This window comes from Moschus berezovskii, chromosome 7, assembly GCF_049115385.1.
Source record: "Moschus berezovskii isolate FMDL1 chromosome 7, NW_MosBer_1.0, whole genome shotgun sequence".
Classification (NCBI taxonomy): Eukaryota; Metazoa; Chordata; class Mammalia; order Artiodactyla; family Moschidae; genus Moschus; species Moschus berezovskii.
The window spans coordinates 34,997,614-35,017,303 of NC_142466.1; the positions used below are offsets into that span (position 1 = coordinate 34,997,614).

Sequence of the window (19,690 nt, forward strand, 5' to 3'; positions counted from 1 at the left end):
GCCGTCTATGGGGTTGCAAAGAGTCGGACATGACTGAAGCGACTTAGCAGCAGCAGCAGCAGTTTAGGTTTCATTATATTGAACATAATCATTTCAAGTTGCTCTCACTGAATGACACCATTATTTTAAACTACTTGATTTCACCAAAGTGAAGACAAAATATATTCAAATATTATACAATAAAATTTTTTGAAGATTTCATTGTGTAGAAATTATTAAAATTTTGTTCACTTCCACTGTAATAAAAAGAATGGATAAATGACTAAGGACATATGTTGAACTCATGGGTAAACAGTAAAGAAAAAATGCTCTGTGCATTTAAGATATGATTTATAAATTCTGAATCATTATTTTAAGCTACGATTAACATAAAGTTTTTCAAGTTTGAATTTCCTTTGTAAAAAACCTATAGAAATATGCCAACAAAAAGGGAACCAAATTAAAACAATAGACCCTCATACCTTTTTAAAGCTATGGACATTAAAATACATACTGAAGTCACAAGTTAATTTAAAAACTATCCAAAATGATGGCAATAGAAAAGTGACTAAATGTCCCAGCTAGACAATCACTGTTTATTGTATTCAGAAGCCAGGAATATAAAATAGAACCTAAAAATATGTGAATTTCAATTATGAAAGCAACTGATCAGAATAATTTAAAGAAGAAATTATTTTTGTTAGAAAATATTAAAAAATCAATGCATGAATCTTTTCAAAAAACACTAAAGTTTACTGGTTGTTTTAGTTTCCCATGGCTGCTATAACAAATTACTACAAACTTGTGGCTTAAAAGGCTTTCCTAATGGCTCAGACAGTAAAGAATCCCCCTGCAATGCATGAGACCCAGGCTTGACTTCTGGGTCACGGAAGATTCCCTGGAGAAGGGAATGGCTACCCACTCCAGTATTCTTGCCTGGAGAATTCTATGGACAGAGGAGCCTGGTGGGCTACAACTGTGGCTTAAAACAACACGTTTATTCTCTTACCTTTCTAGACCCTTGACAGGTGAGTTTGTTTCTTGGCCTATGTTAGCTTCTAGCAGCACCTGTATCCTCAGCCCACAGCCTCGTCCTTCACCTTAAAAGTGCATCCCCTGAATCTCTGCTTCCATTATCACAGCACATTTTCCTCTCTGTAGTCAAATCAGCTTCTGCCTCCCTCTCCCACAAGGACATTTGTGACTGCATTTAGGACCCACCCAGCTTATCCAGGATTATCTCCCCATCTCAAGATCCTTAACTTAACCACACCCACAAAGTCCCTGTTACCATATAAGTTACGCTTCCAGGGATTAGACAGGGATATCTTTGGGGTCATTATTCAGTCTATAACATCAGTTCAAAAAACATCTTTTAAAATCTCCATCTCCATCCTAGGAGATATACAAGTTAATGCTTTCTTGATCAGCTTTACTCAGCATATGCCATTATTTTCCACTGGGAAGTTACAGCTTGGTCAGGCTGGCTTACCATCAATAGCTTTCAACTGAGGGTCTGTCCTAAGAGCATTTGTGCAGTCTCTGAGCCCAAGTTAGAGACACTGGGAAACAAAATAAATGGTGCTGGGTCCTTTGAAAGGTAAGGATAAATGTTACTATTCTTCACATTACTAGTCATACAGAGGGAGGGATGTGTTTTATCCAGTCAATGGATAAATGATCTAGATGTCATACAGAAACACACTTCTGAAAATTATTCCTAACTAGTCATGAAATTTTTTTAAAAATTTTGTCCTCTTTAAAAACTGCTAATTATTTCTTGAAGTCAGGCATAGCAAAGTGGAAATAACGTGGGCTTTGGAGTTATAGCTCTGGACTTAGTAATTACTAGGTTCTGTGTGATCTTAGGTAGTCAAATGCTTAACATTTTAGATGCTCAGTTATTCATCTATAAGATGGTAATGGAAATACCCAAAAGGTTTATATGTGAGAACATTAGAGTTTTGCTATAATAGCTGGCATAGAATAGTTGCTCAACAAATATCAGTTACTTTCTACTTTTTATATTAAAAAACTAGTCTATAAAAAGTGCATAGTAAAATAAGATCAATTTACCATTGTTCAGTATTGTCTATAGAATGAATTCAGACGTAACTTGTAAATATACTTTGTGGGGGGGGCAGTGCCACACACTGGGGGATCTTAGTTCCCCAACCAAGGATCAAACTCACACCTCCTGCAGTGGAAGTGCAGAATCTTAACCACTGGATTGCCATGGAAGTCACCTCTAACTGGTAAATAAAGTAACATGAAAATAGTAATACTCTCATTGAGCACTTGATAATAGATATTATAAATGTGAAATAAATAGTGTTGCCAAGTTTAGTTAAGTTAGACATTTGATAAATCTACTATTTTTTATCATTCTACTATTTAAGAGGCTATTTACCTTTGTCTTTAAATTATCACTGAATTGGCAGTTCTCTGAATTGGATTCCCTGATAGCTGAGTTGGTAAAGAATCTGCCTGCAATGCAGGAGACCCCAGTTTGACTCCTGGGTTGGGAAGATCTGCTGGAGAAGGGATAGGCTACCCTCTCCAGTATTCTTGGTCTTCCCTTGTTTCTCAGCTGGTAAAGAATCCGCCTGCAATGCAGGAGACCTGGGTTCGATCCCTGGGTTGGGAAGATCCCCTTGAGAAGGGAAAGGCTACCCACTCCAGTGTTCTGCCTGGAGAATTCCATGAACTACAGTCCATGGGGTCGCAAAGAGTCAGACACAACTGAGTGACTTTCACTTTCTGGCAATTCTCTCAATTTCGTGCAGCTCTTGGCATTCATATTACATCACTCTAAAATGTTTATGCTAAACATGCTGGCAAAAAATCTCAATAAGTAAGCATGATTTAGGTTCCAAAACAATAACTGAGAATCCCTTTGATGGTGATGGATGATACAGGTATTTTTCTAGATCACAGAAGGTAAGAAAATCTACATACTAAAGGGTAAAGTAAAAATTCTCTTCCCTTCCAAAAATATTTGAAGTTGTCCTCCTGAGAAAAATCTACTTTATACATCATTCTTAAGGAAGTAAAGAAGCTGATAGAGCAACCATCCTCGTCAACACAACACAGATCTCAAATATGCAGCGAGTGGTCACTGAGGTGCTTGGAAGCAGTCTAGAGTTTCTCAGATCTCCATAGGATATGTCATTAAATCTTCTCCTCCTGCTGGGTCTGACTTCTGGGGAAAAAAGCATATGGTATAAAAATTACTATATTTGGTAGTGAATACTAATGATTGCTCAGAAGGCTCATCCTTCAGTCTCTATGGCCTTTAGCATCTAGTTGGTTATAAATGTGACATGCTTTGATTTGATTTAATAATCTTTTTGAATTTACAGTTCAGAATTAATTATATATAAAGTTTATCTATTAAATCAGATACTCACATAAATGGAGAGACATATACATTTATTTCTGGTGTTATCCCATTAACAGACTGTAAAATTAAGGCAAGAAAACCAAGGTCTGTCCAGGGCAAAATTTACAAAGGTGCTCCTTCCCCTTTAATTACTAGGATATGGAAACAAATTTAACACAAACATACATACACCAGACATATATGTGATGTAAGGTGACTGTTTTTCTACAGTGTGAGAACTAGAAGCTCAATGATGTCATATGAACTGTATTTGATTCCTATATTGCCAATATCATAATTACTATATGGAATGGCAAAAGAAAGTATTTTGAAACATGCAGAAATTATTCTATGATTTATATAAAAACAATAGCATTTTTTGTGTTATAATAAATTTGCAAGTTGAATTTCATACATGTCATATTACATTAGACAGGGCATGTTCTTTAATATTCAAAACCCAGAATGGTTAATAAAAAGAACTCCAAGGAAAGAATTAAGAGAAACTGGGTTAGAGATGTAATTTTACTTCATAGAAATAGCTTTGTAAAGATTTATATAAGGCTTATTATATTGGCCCAGTACTGTGAGAACACACAGAACCACAGGAATAGTGCTGTGTTATCTCAGCTGGTGTAAATCACTCAGTTGACTTGGCTAATACGTAAATAGTGCACCAATTTCATTTACCAAGGCCAATTAATAAATTCTTAAAAATTGGGTATATTTGAATCAAATGTCACTGTAAAGTTAAGACAATATAGATTCCATAATACATACTGTTATTTTCTAATGTATCTCTAATGAAACTCCATAATGAAATATAATATAAAATATGGATTTTTGTATCAAAACTCTTCATCAGAAAGTACAGCTCACATCAAAAGTTAATATCACTGGGGAGTTAAATGATTAAAACAAAAACAAATAACGTATTACAAATAGCCTTTTGTTCTTCACTTACTATGATGCAAACTGCAAGGATTTAACCTTTAAGGGTTAAAGAGTTTAATCAATGTCAATGTCTGATCTTCTGAAGGCGATAAAGAACAGTCTGTCTAGCGATACCCAACAGAACATCACTTTGTCAAGCCACAAAGCACCCAAAAGCTTGTCAAGTAAGTTCCCAGAAACCTCTTTGTGTTAGAACTCAGCTCCTTCTTGCTTGACCTATTATTTGATATTTGACCACTTGGTTGCAAGACACTTGCTCTTTCTAGCTGAAATGTCACTGGGGCATCTTGTCAGCTCCCCGACATCTCGGCCTGACATACAATTTTACTTTTGTGTGCTACAAGGCAGAAAATGCAGGGCAATGGCCTTGTTTTAAATTCTGTCAGCATCAAAGATGGGCGTCACTCTTGGGTCCTACCAACCACACAAACAGAAAAGGAGTCTATTTTGAAGGTCAAAACAGCCATTACCTTGAAGTTTTTCAGCTTATACTAAATACGTTACCTGCTGTACTGGTGTGGGAACTGTCCTTAAAAAGTGCCTAAACGCACCACAGACATCTTCCCAGCACAAGTGCTAAGATTTTCTTATCAAAAGCAGGCTTGCTAAAAAGGATGCGTTTTCAATGCCTGCAGGGACCAGATGCAGCAGTTAACTTAACTTGTTCAAATGGGCAAGTGGTATCATGTAGCTTTACAAGGAGCAACCTGACCTTCTCACATTGACCAGGAGTGACATTATTGTGCAGGAGAAGAAGCAGTCACATCATTTCTGTTTTGCACAACCTGCTTAAAGTTTGCAACTAAATGCTTGTCTTCAGTTGAGCTGACAAGAGAGAAGAGGGGGCTCAGTGAACCATGGCAGGGCTGCCATGAAATGACAGGAATCATTGGCATACATTTCAAATAGCTCTCTCAATCCTATTAAAGTATTGCAGTCCTGCTTTAAAATAGACAAGTATGAAACAACTTTGATAGATAGAGACTAAAATGGCTTATTGATTTTTTTAAGTCTGAAGGAAATTACCTAAAATGTGTCATTCTTTAACATTTAAAAATATGTTACATAAAAATGAGTAACTGTGATAATAAATAAAACTTGGAGGGGAAAAAAAGTTGGTTATTTCATTATTCGAGGAGACATAGATACCTGAACACATCAAGATATCACACAATTTTTAAAAACCCACGGCCACTTGAGCTGAAACAAAATTCAACTGATAAGAAAACCCCCCATCACAACAATTTTAATTGTACTGTTAACTCTTCCCGCATGCTTTTTATTTCATAAAGTCATAATCCAATCTGAGCTGGTCGCTTGGCAGTAGCAGACATCATCACTGGAGACGAGTGAGATGATGCCAGGGGCGCAGGATTTATAAGTGTTTCCTTTAAGAAAGTGTAAGTTGTGTCAAGTTCAGCTTTCAATGGCAAAAAATCCCCAACATCAGTTGTGTCAGCAGGAAGAGCAGCTCTTGAAGGAATGGAGAGATTTGAATGGTCTCGTGATCCTGTCTATGATACAAAAAGAAGAGAACAATAAACATAGAATTGAAAACTCAAACAGAGTCTGAACCCATAAACAGAGAAGTGGACTAAGAATCATAATATGAAATGGGGTGGAAACAGCAACTTAAATAATCTATATGATAATACATAAATATTAAATTATTTTCCAAGTTGTGATTGAACCTCATTTGTTCTACATCATAAACTTGCCGGGACATCAGGAATTGGGCTAACTGCTAGAACTTTGTATAAAACTTTTATCAAGTTATTGAATTAAAAAGTCAGTACAATCAGGCATTTTTTCCTCTTCTTCCATCCACTGGCAAATTGCAGAAACCAATTCTAATAATAATGTTTATTTCATTATGCTAATGTGTGTGTGCGCTGAGTCGTTCAGTCGTTTCTGACTCTCTGTGATCCTCTGGACTGCAGCCCACCAGGCTCCTCTGTCCATGGGATTTTCCAGGCAAGAATACTGGAGTGGGTTGCCATTTCCTCCTCCAGGGGATCTTCCTGATCCAGGAATCGAACCTGCTTATCCTACATTGGCAGGCGGATTCTTTACGACTAAGTCACCTGGGAAGCCCTCTATAATACATGCTATATAATTGGGAGATTAGACTGCTTAGGAAATTCATAACTATGAATATTTATGTTTTTAAGTTATCAGCCTGACTTATTTAATTGAACAATACAGCACAAAGAAAAACAAGTCAATCCTTGCACTCTACGGAAAATAGCATACCAACATATAAAATGCCAGTGAAATGAACTATTTGTCTTTACCTTTAATAATACTGCCACCACCCTGTTTTAATGACAACTGTTCTATTATAAGCATTTAGAAATCATATATCAAGATATGGGAATGCAACATGAAAACAGTTTATCACATATTTTAAAACATTACTGCTACCCAGAAACGGTTGGAAATCAAACTTAAGAAACCCCCACACTCATGAAATACTTAAAAGCATAATTAATATTTTGTTGAAGCTATACATTTAAGTCTTAAGTAACAGTAGTAAACAGCAGTTAACCCTTAACACAAATGAAGTCTTACCAGTAAAGCAGATAGGTGTTACTTTATGGCATTTATAGATAGGAGAAAAATAGCAATCAATTTTATGTCAGAATTTTCCAGATTCCCAGTAAATAAATGTTGCTGAGATAATAAGTCTAGCCCTAAGTGTCTCCATTAAAAACACATTTATATTGCAGAGGTTTTAATAACAAAACATCTTTTTAGTAGATTCTCTTAAGGTTTTGACAACAAAATAGCGTGAACGCTAAGGATCTGCTTTATTATGTCATGTTATACAAAACCGTTTCTACATGTGAAAGCGTGAAGGAAGCAATCTCTGCCTTCAGAAATATATTAGAAATTCAACTGTTGTATGTGTTACCATTTTTGTGGATTTTTTTTAAAACTACAACTGGAGAAAAATCAATGGCTGCATCTAACACCTAGTTCAGCAATTTTCTTTGATCTCTGTTCTTTTGATTTCTTGATTCTCCACTGCAAGCCTACAGCTGACGGAAATCATCTCTTTTTCTGCTGGAAGTTAAAAAGAAAAAAAAAAAAACAACACCTAAAATGGCCACTCAAATGGCTTTATGAAGGAGAGGATTTAGCTTATCCTTGCTGAAAGAAAAGAACTCCCAAGGTCATATGTTGACCCTGCTTAGAAGCGCAGATGAGATTTCACTTGCACAACCTTAATGGGTGACCAGATCAGTTCAGAACCAGAACAGAGGCATCTCATTACATCAGAGGCTGGAGGTATAGATTCCTGCACTTTTCCTGCTGCTAGAACCATCTTTGGTGATTTTTTTTTTAGCCCTGCGTCTGAATTGGCAGCATTATTACTTGATCGATTTTGCTGCTCTAAAGACTATAATGCCACCTGCTAACTGATTCTGCCAGACCTGGGGGTAAGAGGGACAATAGAAGAGCAGGAGATGGTGGGGCTGATTCTCTTCATAGTAAAACTCAGAGCAATCGTACTATTTATTATGATAAAAGAGTATTGGCAGGCAAGCCTTCACAAGTTTGTTGTTACATCTTTATACTTCAGGTTCTGGTTTAAGAAAACTGTATATGTGCAGAATCAGACCAAGGAAGCTCAGCTACTCTCTGAGAAAATCTCCTCCTTGATGCTTTAGACTAGAGGAAGACAACTGTGCCAAACTGACCAACCACTCCTGTTAGATATATCTTACTCAAATCCATATTCTGTACTTGAAATTTCCTTTTCTGTTCTTCTAAGTCCATCGACCTAACACATTACACACGAGGAAGGTTATCCTTTAGGAAAGGTCTTTAATTGCTCACTTACTCTTAATACATTCAGTGGATTGTAAACTCTACAAAGGGGCACCTCTTCTACTTTTTCTCATCTTACTTTTTCATAGGTCTCTTTTCCACCATGTTGCCTGAAAGCGTTTTTTATTTCTAATATAAAATTTTTGACCAAATAACCTTGAATTGGGGTATTGAGTATGTCTTTGGTATTTCAAACTAGAGTCTTACTTTTTGTATACCTGAGATTCTGATTTGAAACTCTAAAGAAATAATACATCCCAAACGGCCTGGCGTGCTGTGATTCATGGGGTCGCGGAGAGTCGGACACGACTGAGCGACTGAACTGAACTGAACTGAAACATGGGAAACAACATTAAAAAGGAGAGATTTCTCTATCACACAGCAAATTCCCACTGGCTATCTATCTTACATATGGTAATGCATATGTTTCAAGACTACCCTCTCCATTTGCCTCACCCTCTCCGTCCCCTGCTGTATCCACGAGTCTGCTCTCTAGGTCTGCATCTCTATCTGGTGCTCTGTGACCTAGAGGGGTGGGATGGGGTGAGAGTTGGAGGAGGTTCAAGAGAGAGGGGACATATACATATTTATGGCTGATTCATGCTGTGGTATGGCAAAAACCAACACAATATTGTAAAGCAATTATCCTCCAATTAAGATTTTTTAAATGGAAAAAAAGAAGAGTGGTGACTTGCTGGGAGGGATTGGGGGCAGGAGGAGAAGGGGACGACAGAGAATGAGATGGCTGGATGGCATCACTGACTCGATGGACATGAGTTTGAGTGAACTCTGGGAGTTGGTGATGGACAGGGAGCCTGGCGTGCTGTGATTCATGGGGTCGCAAAGAGTCGGACACGACTGAGCGACTGAACTGAACTGAATAGCTTAAAAGCAAACTAGCAAAAATTCTGGTGAGATCTTGATTTGAAAATATGATGTTAAAATAACAAGTAAATATGCTGTAAATAACATTCAGAAATATAACACTTTTAATATAACACAGAGAGTAAGAGACAGTTAAATAACTTTTTATCAGAAACCATTAAAATTTAATATTCACCACCTGATATTATATTTTAAATCTGTGGTCATTTAAGCTACTTTTTAAACTGCTGAGGTGTTCTGATAGTCCCTCATGTAAATCAAAATTTAGGCAATTTTTAAAAAAGAAATTAGTTACCTGAAATAAAAGCTAGGTGTCATGTGAATCTTTATGGAGGCACTTTTATTTACTTAATAAGCTGTAAATGATTCTATTTGAGCTGTTATAGTCCATCAGTTAAATATATATTCACAATACTAAATGTGTCTACTAAATTTCTGTATTTTAAAAATCTTATGAAATATAGTAATTAGCCATGTCCATTAACCATTTTTCAAGACTTTAATATCTCCATTTTCTAAGGGTGTTTTTTAACAACAAAAATAAATACAGCACTAGTGTAATAATAAGATAATGACTAAACTGTCTATATATCAAAGTCACTTAGCAGACCAAGGCTTCTGAAACAATGATTGTCTCTAAGCCATCTGTCTCCTGTGCAGCATTTATGATAAAGTTAAGTCTTCCAGAATCTAGTAGTATAAAACATGAGGAGTGATGTAATTTTCCCCTCCCAGTTCTGTTACAATTCAGCTGTGTCATTTAGGTGAGTGAATTAGTACTCCTAGGTCCTTTGCCTAAAAAATGAAGAGCAGATGATACCACTCTAATGGCAGAAAGTGAAGAGGAACCAAAGAGACTCTTGATGAAAGTGAAAGGGGAGAGGGAGAAAGCTGACTTAAAATGCAACATCCAAAAAACTAAGATCATGGCACCTGGTCCCATCACTTCATGGCAAATAGATGGGGGGGAAAGTGGAAACAGTGACAGATTTTATTTTGTTGGGCTCCAAAATCATTATGGATGGTGACTGCAGCCACGAAATTAAAAGACGCTTGCTCCTTGGAAGAAAAGCTATGACAAACCTAGACAAAGTATTAAAAAACAGGGACATTACTTTGCCGACAAAGGTCCAGAGTAGTCAGGTATGGATGTGAGAGTTGGACCATAAAGGAGGCCTAGCATCAAAGAATTGATGCTTTTGAACTGTGGTGCAGGAGAAGACTTTTAAGAGTCCCTTAGACTGCAAGGAAACCAAATCAGTCAATCTTAAAGGAAATCAACCCTGAACAGTCATTGGAAGGACTGATGCTGAAGCTGAAGCTCCAATACTTTGGCCACCTGGTGCGAAGAGCTGACTCACTGGAAGAAACCCAAATGCTGGGAAAGACTGAGGACAGGAGGAGAAGGGGGCAAGAGAGGATGAGATGGTTGGATGGCATCACTGACTCAATGGATATGAGTCTGAATACCATTAACCCAGAAATCAGAGTTCCTAAACATAATTCTTCAGATTTTGAGAGGATATACATGGGCCACTCTTAAGGGGAAGGAATACATACTAAAGATGATTCTTTAAAAAAGCCAAATAGATAATAAAATTAGCCATAGTTTAGATGATGTGGCTACATAAATTAAATTCTGTGATACATTTTTTATTACTTTGACCTCCATGATGATGTTTTAAGCTCTGTAAATTATTGACTGATTTTAAGTAGAGTACGCAGCTCTACATAAACTGATGAAGGAATCAAAGTACCCACAAGAGGGCCTTATGAAGAGGCTCCCTTGCCATTTCTACTTTAGCTCCTAATACGTTCTTATCACTAGAGTCTTAGTAATCAGAACACAGAATTTTCTTCCTTCTGAATGCTTCAAGTTAGTTAACCAAATTTTACCTATTTTCCACTTTTGCCATTAGGTCTCATAGGATACTATAGTTTATACAGTCAGACAGTGTTGACAACAATTACGTGTACAGTTTTCTCTTGTGGAATGCTTAGTTATGCACCTCAGATATCTGTCTGTCTATCTGTCTATTCATTCAACCACACACACATATACATATACCTGATAAATACAGCTACACACATATATTTGATATACATACATATGTGTGTATATAAACATATACAAATATATATACATATATACACCACTGCTAGCACATCATTAAATATTTATTTCTTGAAGTCATCAATTATAACTTTGAGTTACCAATACCAAACCTGTAGAAATATTTTATACATTCCTCCCTCCATAAGTTATTAAAACCTTAGTACAGACCAGTTTCATCTTTAGTTCACTAACAAGATAGGCTAGGTGGGGATATATGAGTCAGCAGGGCCCTGTAAAAGAGTCTCCAGAGATAACACAATCTGAGAAGTTCAGACACCTAGAGATTAAAAAGGAAGGGCAATCAAACCAGAAAAGAGAGGCAGAAGATACTAATAACCAACTCGATTCACATCACAACAGTTTACTCCTCAAGCAGACGTTTCACAATCGTTCGAAAGCCAGAGTTCTTAAGTCAGTCTGGTTCAGTTTCAGCCTCAACGACTTGGTTAATGTGGTAGATTAATTGGATTATGCCTTCCTTACAAGCATGCTCTTTGCCATGTGACCCTGCAGTTGTTTGCAGCCTGGTTCACAAGTACATTGTTGCCCTACCCAGCCTTGCCTAGCATTTCCTCACTGGTACTCTATAATCTGCTTACATGGACTTGCAGATTATTACTTAGTCTTGGGGCTTCCCTGATAGCTCAATTGGTAAGGAATCCACCTGCAATGCAGAAGACCCCAGTTCTATTCCTGGGTTGGGAAGATCTGCTGGAGAAGGGATAGGCTACCCACTCCAGAATTCTGGCTTAGAGAATTCCATGGACTATATAGTCCATGGGGTCACAAAGAGTCAGACACGAGTGGGCGACTTTCACTTCACTTCACATGGACTTGTGAGTCAGGAAATAAGATGTTCCATAGCTCACACCTATTTCCAGTCTGTTCACTGTATGGTATACACCTCTATCCTTTGTGGGATGAGTGTGCCTTCTCTACCTTTCAGACTCTGCCAAGGTTCCCCTCCTTGTAAGCCCTTTTCAGATCACTGCCACACACTTCCCCAACTGCAGTGAGCTGCTACATTCAGTCACATGTTGGCCTTCCTTTGTGAACAATTATTTTTTGTTTTCATTTACTTGTATTCATTCATCTCCCCAGAAAACTATGAGCACCTAGGGTAATGGAATCATGACTTTGTATTCCTAGCACTTAGAAGAGCATCTGGAAATAAGATTTCCAACTGATGAATGAATAAACAAACCACTCATGTTATTATTTCATGATTTTGGTTTTATATTTTATATTTGGTTATTTTGTGTATACACAGATTACGTCACAATTAAAAGTAGCACAGTACAATGGAAAGAATTCAGGCTTTGAAGCTGAAGAGGCCTCGGGTTCCAAACTTGAGTCTGCCATGTACTCACTACATGATCTAAAGCAGGTTTCTTAACCTGTGTGAGCCTGCATCTTATCCATTATATACAAAGACTAATCCTTCATGGAGCTGTTACAAGGATTAAATGAAATAATATACCAAAAAATGCACAACATACAGTAGGTCCCCTTCGCCTCTCTTTCTACTCTTCTCAAGTGATAATAAATTCCAAATTTTAAACTAACATGTATGAACATAAATGTCAGGCACTGTGCTAGGTTTAGCTTTATAGGCATTATCTCAATTCTCATAGCCACTCGATGGGAAGGTACTGCTACTCCTCATTTTATAGTCAAAGAACCGGGGGTCACAAGAGTGGCAAGCGCTGCTCCACGTTGCACAGCTTGTTAAGTGGTGCAAAGGGATCCGACTCATGATCCACAATTCTTCTCCCCTTATGCCTGACCACCACCTTATCATGTCACCCAAAGAAGACACAGCCTCAGGCTTATTCATATCCAGAGTTATTTCATAAAGACAGTAAGAGCTCAACAAATCTCTGTGAAAGTGGAAAAGAAAAGCACATAGATTGTACTAGAGGTTTAAATAGATGTTTCTCTTTTTGATAATATGGTTTCTTATAGTCCACTTGAATATCCACAGTACTGGAGTAAATGAATAGATTTTATGACATTTACATAAAATAAAAGTTTGAGCCCTTTCACCAAAGAAGCTTATATGTTGTTACATTCAGAGATTACACTCAGTGCTGAAGTTTTAAATTACACTACAAGATTTAAACTTTAATTTTAAATTGCTTTAAAGATGTCTTGTGCCTGACAAGATAACAATTCCCATTTTCTTCTCTTGGATGTTTAGATTTCCTGACATGATTGAGGTTGGAAAAAGAGTCAAAGAATTTTCCCAGATGGCTTTTGTTCTTTCTTTTCTTACGTTCCTTCACACCCCTGTCTGCTCCTTTCCTGGCAATTCTGATATACCTGACAGTAGAGAATACTAGAAATGGCCAGAAAATTCAAAAAAGACCATTTCCCCCCTGGATCTTAAGAATGTAAAATTTTAAAACAGAGAGAATGTGAAAAGTAAATATATCCATATACTCATGTATATTTAAAAGGGACAAAAATTGGATAAATAAAAACTTATGCTTAATTAATTGAATTCATTAATTGAATAAATAAACTTAATAGAAAAATGCCATTGCAAAACTGAAATGAAAAGCTGATAAAATATATGCAACACACATGATAGCCATAGGGTAGTTTTCTTAAATTATAAAAAACTTATGAAAATCAAGAAAAAGAAGAACCTAATTAGAAAATAGGCTCCGGATAGTGCATTTATTAATACTGGATTCGGCTGTAATAGGAAACTCAAAATGTCAGTGGCTTTAACAAGACAGAAGTTTATTTCTCTCTGATATAGCTATATGAAGCTACCAGGAATCCAGACTGCTTCTACCTTGGGTTCCACAGTCTCAGTATGTGGCTTCCACCTCCAGGATCCAAAATGGTTGCTCAAGTTCCAGCCATTATGTCTGCATTCTAGCCAGAAGAAATAAGGACAGTAAAGGAGAAGGTATCACTTACATTTGAAAACACCTCCTATACTTTTGTTTACACCCCACTGGCTAGAATTTAGTCATGTGGCTAACTTAGTTTCAGGGGAGTCTGAAAATTACAGCTTCCCCCTGGCCCTGAATGGCCTGGGTAATAGTCAGAGGTTCAATTACAAAGAAAGAATGAGAAAAGAGGTCAGGAAACCACTGACAGCCTCCACCTCAGATATATATTGGCTGCTTGGTGGAGGACAGAGAAATACAATAACCAATAAACATATAAAAAAGAGGTAAACCTCATTCACAATTAAAGAAACGCAACACAAAACGTGACCATGAAAGCTTACTTTCTGACTATAAAATAGCCAAAAATTTAGATGTCTAATGAAACCCACTGCTAAGAGAGGGAAATAGGCAAGTTCTTACCACGTAGGCTGGGTTGTACTCTGGTGCAAACTTTTGGGAAGACAAAACTTTAATTGCACCTGTTTTTGAACCAGCAATTCCACTGTTAGACATTTCTTCTAAGACTACACCCACAGAAGCTCACCAAGATGAGCATACAGACGTATTCATCAAAGAATTCTTTTAGAAAAACACTTTTCAAATGAAACTGAAGTGTTAAGTGTATTGCCTAGAAAATCCCATGGATGGAGGAGCCTGGTAGGCTGCAGTCCGTGGGGTTGCTGAGGGTCGGACATGACTGAACGACTTCACTTTCACACATTGGAGAAGGAAATGGCAACCCACTACAGTGTTCTTGCCTGGAGAATCCCAGGGACGGGGGAGCCTTGGTGGGCTTCCGTCTATGGGGTCACACAGAGTCGGACACGACTGAAGTGACTTAGCAGCAGCAGAAGTGTTAAGTAAAGTATGATACAATGATATCATACAACAGTTTTGAAAACTGATGTAAATATGTAAGTACTGATGTAGAAATACATCCAAGTGAAATAAGAAGATTCAAAACAGTGCACGCTCATGTGCACGCACATGCATGCGTGCCCATGTCTGTGTGTGTTTATAAAGAGAAAGAACCCATTTGTATTAAAAAAATACATAAATAAGTACAGGGAATTCCCTGGCAGTGCAGTGGTTAGGACTTTGTGCTTTCACTGTAAGGAGCTTGAGTTCAATCCCTGGTTGGGGAACTGAGATCCCACATGCTGCACAGAGCAGCCAAAAAAAAGTATAAACACACACATGTATACATATATCTTTTCTTCTTTCTGGAAAGAAAATCACAGAAGCTGCTAATTATTTATAGAAAAGGGGAATAAATTGGAGTATGTATTATAAGGGAAAAGCTTTGAAAGTGAAAATTTTTCTTTCTGTGTTTTTTTATCTTTAAAACTACTGAATCACAATCAAAGGTTTTAAACTGGCAGTTCACAAAAGTCAAAATACAACTGATTAACAAACAAATGGGAAAAATGATAACTGCCAATAGTAATCAAAAATATAAGGGAAATGAGATATTTATTACCAATCAACATTCAATTTAAAAAACTGTGATAACTGATGTTCAGTTCAGCTCAGTTCAGTCGCTCAGTTGTGTCCAACTCTTTGCGACCCCATGAATCACAGCACGCCAGGCCTCCCTGTCCATTACCAACTCCCAGAATTCACTCAAACTCACGTCCATCGAGTCGGTGATGCCATCCAGCCATCTCATTCTCTGTCGTCCCCTTCTCCTCCCACCCCCAATCCCTCCCAGCATCAGAGTCTTTTCCAGTGAGTCAACTCGTCGCATGAGGTGGCCAAAGTACTGGAGTTTCAGCTTCAGCATCAGTCCCTCCAATGAACACCCAGGACTGATCTCCTTTAGGATGGACTGGTTGGATCTCCTTGCAGTCCAAGGGACTCTCAAGAGTCTTCTCCAATAACTGATGTTAGTGAAGGCATTAAAAAACAGGCAATCACAAATTGCTAGTGATGCATGAATTGATTGAACCATTTGGACTATAATTTGGCAACTGTCTTGAAATAGTTAATGACATTTGACCCAACAATTCCATTTATGATTAGTCTCTTAATAACAGACAAAAATTAGAAATCCGATATTCAATAACAGAAGTACATTTAAGTAAGCTTTAGCCACTTGATGGAATATTATATGGCATAAAATTTACGGTTATATTAACAAATAGTTGTAGAACACAGACAAATGCTAAGGCTTGACCAGGGGTCAGAAGACGTTTTCTATTGAGAATCAGATAAATATTTCATGCTTTGCAAGTCATATGTCTCTGTTGCAACTACTAAATTCTGCTGTTGTAGCCCCAAAGCAACTATAGATAAGATATGTAAATGAATTAGTGTGGCTATGTTCCAATAAAACTGCATTAATGAACACTGAAATTTGAATTTACCATAATTTTCACATCATGAAATATTCTTTTTTAATTCATTTTTTAAACATTTAAAAATGTAAAAACCATTCTTAGTTTACAGGCTATACAAAAACAGATGGCAAGTAGATTTGGTTCACAGGCTGTGCTTTTGCCCACCCTTGAGCACGACTATATAAATGAAAATGAGATACACAAAATTACATATGATACTTGTTGTGAGGTATTGAGACTGCAGGAATTTTTTCCCTAAGCTTCTGAATTTTCCAATTATCTACAGCACTTTTATAACTAAAATTGCTTTATTGAAAAAGACTAATTTTATACATACTGAAATCCATATTTTAGTATATTTAGGACTCTGAACTGTGTGGTCAAAATGAAATGTAATTGGTTTGTTAAAGGTCTCAGAGGGGAGGTCGTGAACCAAGTGTTTTCGCAAGTTTTGAAAATCAGATTTTAATTTAGCTGAGAACACTTTCTTCCTTCAACGTTTCCAGTTATCTAACTCATATCCACCATCTAACATTAAGTACACACACCCATGAGTAACTCGCACCTCTGAACAAGCGTAGCTCCTCATGTGGAGTGGCTACTTACAACCTGTGTGCCTTCATTTAACTCCAAACAGTACTTCCCGCTGCCAAGTTACGACTTCTGTGGTCAAAATGCACACATGTCACACTCTCTCTGGGAACTATTAAGCAAAAGTTTTCTGACCACTTTTTCATTACTGAAGAATTTCCTCTTAAAGTTATAAGTCCTTTTTCATTCAACGTCAAAAACTTAGTAATATCTGGAAGCTATAAACTTAGACCTTTTAGCAGCATGTTTTTCTCCAAGTAGAAATACTGGCCGTGCACTCAGATAAAAAAGAATAGAAGAAGGAAGAAACATCTAAAATTGAAAGCTGTTTGAAAGAGATGGTTTTCCTTAATCTCACTAACATGGTATCTGTCAGTCACATATTTCAACAAAATTAGCAATAAATTCACATGTTAAAAATCGAAACCCATTTTTTCCTGCCCCTCCATTCCAGGACTGGTTTAAACCATGCTCCCTTGTTACTCCACTTTACCAAACCTGAAATCCCCAGCCATTCTTCATGAGATGTTGCAAACAGTCTTCATTCCCGTGCTGATCATTGAAGAGATCCGTGCTATATTCCCCAGGGCTGCTGACCCTTTGACCAGTGCCCCAGCTGGGCCTTTCTGGAGGGGCTGGTTATCTTGAGTTATAAGAATATGGCCTCTCTGTTTCTCAGTGAGAGAGGAACCCTTCAGATGTAAGACAAATCATGTGATCTGGGGTTCACATCTGTGGAATGCCTTCCAATCACAACAAGCACTGGGGCATACGTTCCAAAACAAACCACTTAGCTGGCAATGACATTTCCTTTACACGATAGGCAGGAACGCTACTCCTGATAGAACCAGGCCATTTCCAGCAGTCTCAAACCAAACCCATCTCCAGGGAGAACATCTTATAGAACTGTGAGAGTAATGGAGCAACCACAAACTTCCAAAATAATAGAGCTACGGATTCCATTTCAAGAACCTACTCCCTATACAACCAGTTCCATACGACAGACTTTCCCCAAGATAGCACCAGTTCAGTTCAGTCGCTCAGTCGTGTCTGACTCTTTGCGACCCCATGAATCACAGCACGCCAGGCCTCCCTGTCCATCACCAACTCCCGGAGTTCACTCAAACTCATGTCCATCAAGTCGGTGATGCCATCCAGCCATCTCATTCTCTGTCATCCCCTTCTCCTCCCGCCCCCAATCCTTCCCAGCATCAGAGTTTTTTCCAGTGAGTCAACTCGTCAAGATAGCATAAAGCGTATCTAAACCCACACTCACTATATTAGGATCCTAAATTAGCTCCACTCACTAAAATCAAAGAAGTAACTAAAATGCTTAGAAAGTGTCAGACACTGTTCAGGGTACTGGTATACAGAAGTGAATTACACACCAAAATTCTCTGCCTTTAGAGAGTTCACCAACTGTGTTTGGAGTCAGTTCTTAAATTATAATTTGTTCAATACTCTATAACCACACAACTGCTGTTTTGTAGTATTACATTTTGATGGACAATGGTACTTAGAGTTTGCTAGACTCATTGTTCCATGGACACAAGCAAGGTCCCAGTAATAAGTCACATTTCCCTAGTTCTTTGCTGACCAGATCACACATGACCTCAAACTCCCTGTCAAAAGTTGCTGGGTGTCTGACATCCTTCCATCAGGCCCTGCCTCCAACGTATTAGAGAGACTCATTGTGCCATATGGGCACCATCTTTACACAGACTAGCCCTACACCCACTCTTCCCTCTGAAACCTGTGGTAACTCTGATTGGAACCCAGTGTCTCACACTGTCTGTCATAAAATATTTCTTTCAGCTTCCACCTGTAGGCATCTTTTTCTCAGAGACCAGAAGCCAGTCCATAGGCCCGCACAGAGGAGAAGAACTACACTGCTCTCTCTACTTCTCGTCACCTCCTCGGACTACCTGCCCACAAAACCTCCACTTGTCCTTCAACCATCGCCAAGGCCCTCAGTCACATAAACTCCCCAAGAGCCTGCACACCACTTTTTCACAAAGGCCTTGATTTGTTTTAAATGCAACTCAGGTTAGGGTAGCCACAAGATAACAATTTTGACGAAGGTTTCAAAGCTCTTTTCTAAAATTGTTCATCTGTTATTCAAGCGTCAGATCACTCTCTCTAGTCTACAAACGCACTTTTAATTTTTCTAAGCAGGTCATTCCTTCAGACGTCTCTCTTTTTTCTACTTGACCTCTACTTTATTGTATATTTACTTATTATCTGAGAATATTCTAATTTTCTCTTGAAGACAAGAAAAAATAGGACAGATGTAACTCATAACAAGAGTTAAGCATAGAGAATGAATCATCCAGTAGTGTGTGAGATAAGAGGCAGAATCTATATGCCAGGAAAAGGTATTAGTTGGTCCCCTGCAGGACAGGCTACTCCCAGACAAACAAAGAAGAGGGAGAGATGCACCACTTCCAGCTTAATGTCATCCTCAAATTGCCCCTGATGGCTCAGCCAATAAAGACTCTGTCTGCCAATGCAGGAGAAACAGGAGATGTGGGTTGGGAAGATCCCTGGGTTGGGAAGATCCCCTGCAGAAGGAAATGGCAAGCCACTCCAGTATTCTTGCCTGGAGAATCCTATGGACGGAGGAGCCTGGTGGGCTACAGTCCATCGTGTTGCAAAGAGTCAGACACAACTGAAGCACAGAACACAGGCAAATTGCCTCCAGAGC

General features: G+C 38.0%; 1 protein-coding gene across 9 annotated transcripts in view; it reads right to left on the minus strand.

The window, feature by feature from the left end:
• Positions 1 to 793: 793 nt before the first annotated feature.
• Positions 794 to 19,690, minus strand: part of CCDC171 (coiled-coil domain containing 171) — a 336,009-nt gene continuing 317,112 nt past the window's right edge. For all 9 annotated transcript variants that reach the window (XM_055428191.2, XM_088837892.1, XM_088837890.1 and 6 more), the window contains one exon: positions 794 to 5,829. In XM_055428191.2, the coding sequence (XP_055284166.2) occupies positions 5,608 to 5,829 (222 nt within the window). In that variant the 3' untranslated portion in view covers positions 794 to 5,607. The remainder of the gene's footprint in view (positions 5,830 to 19,690) is intronic.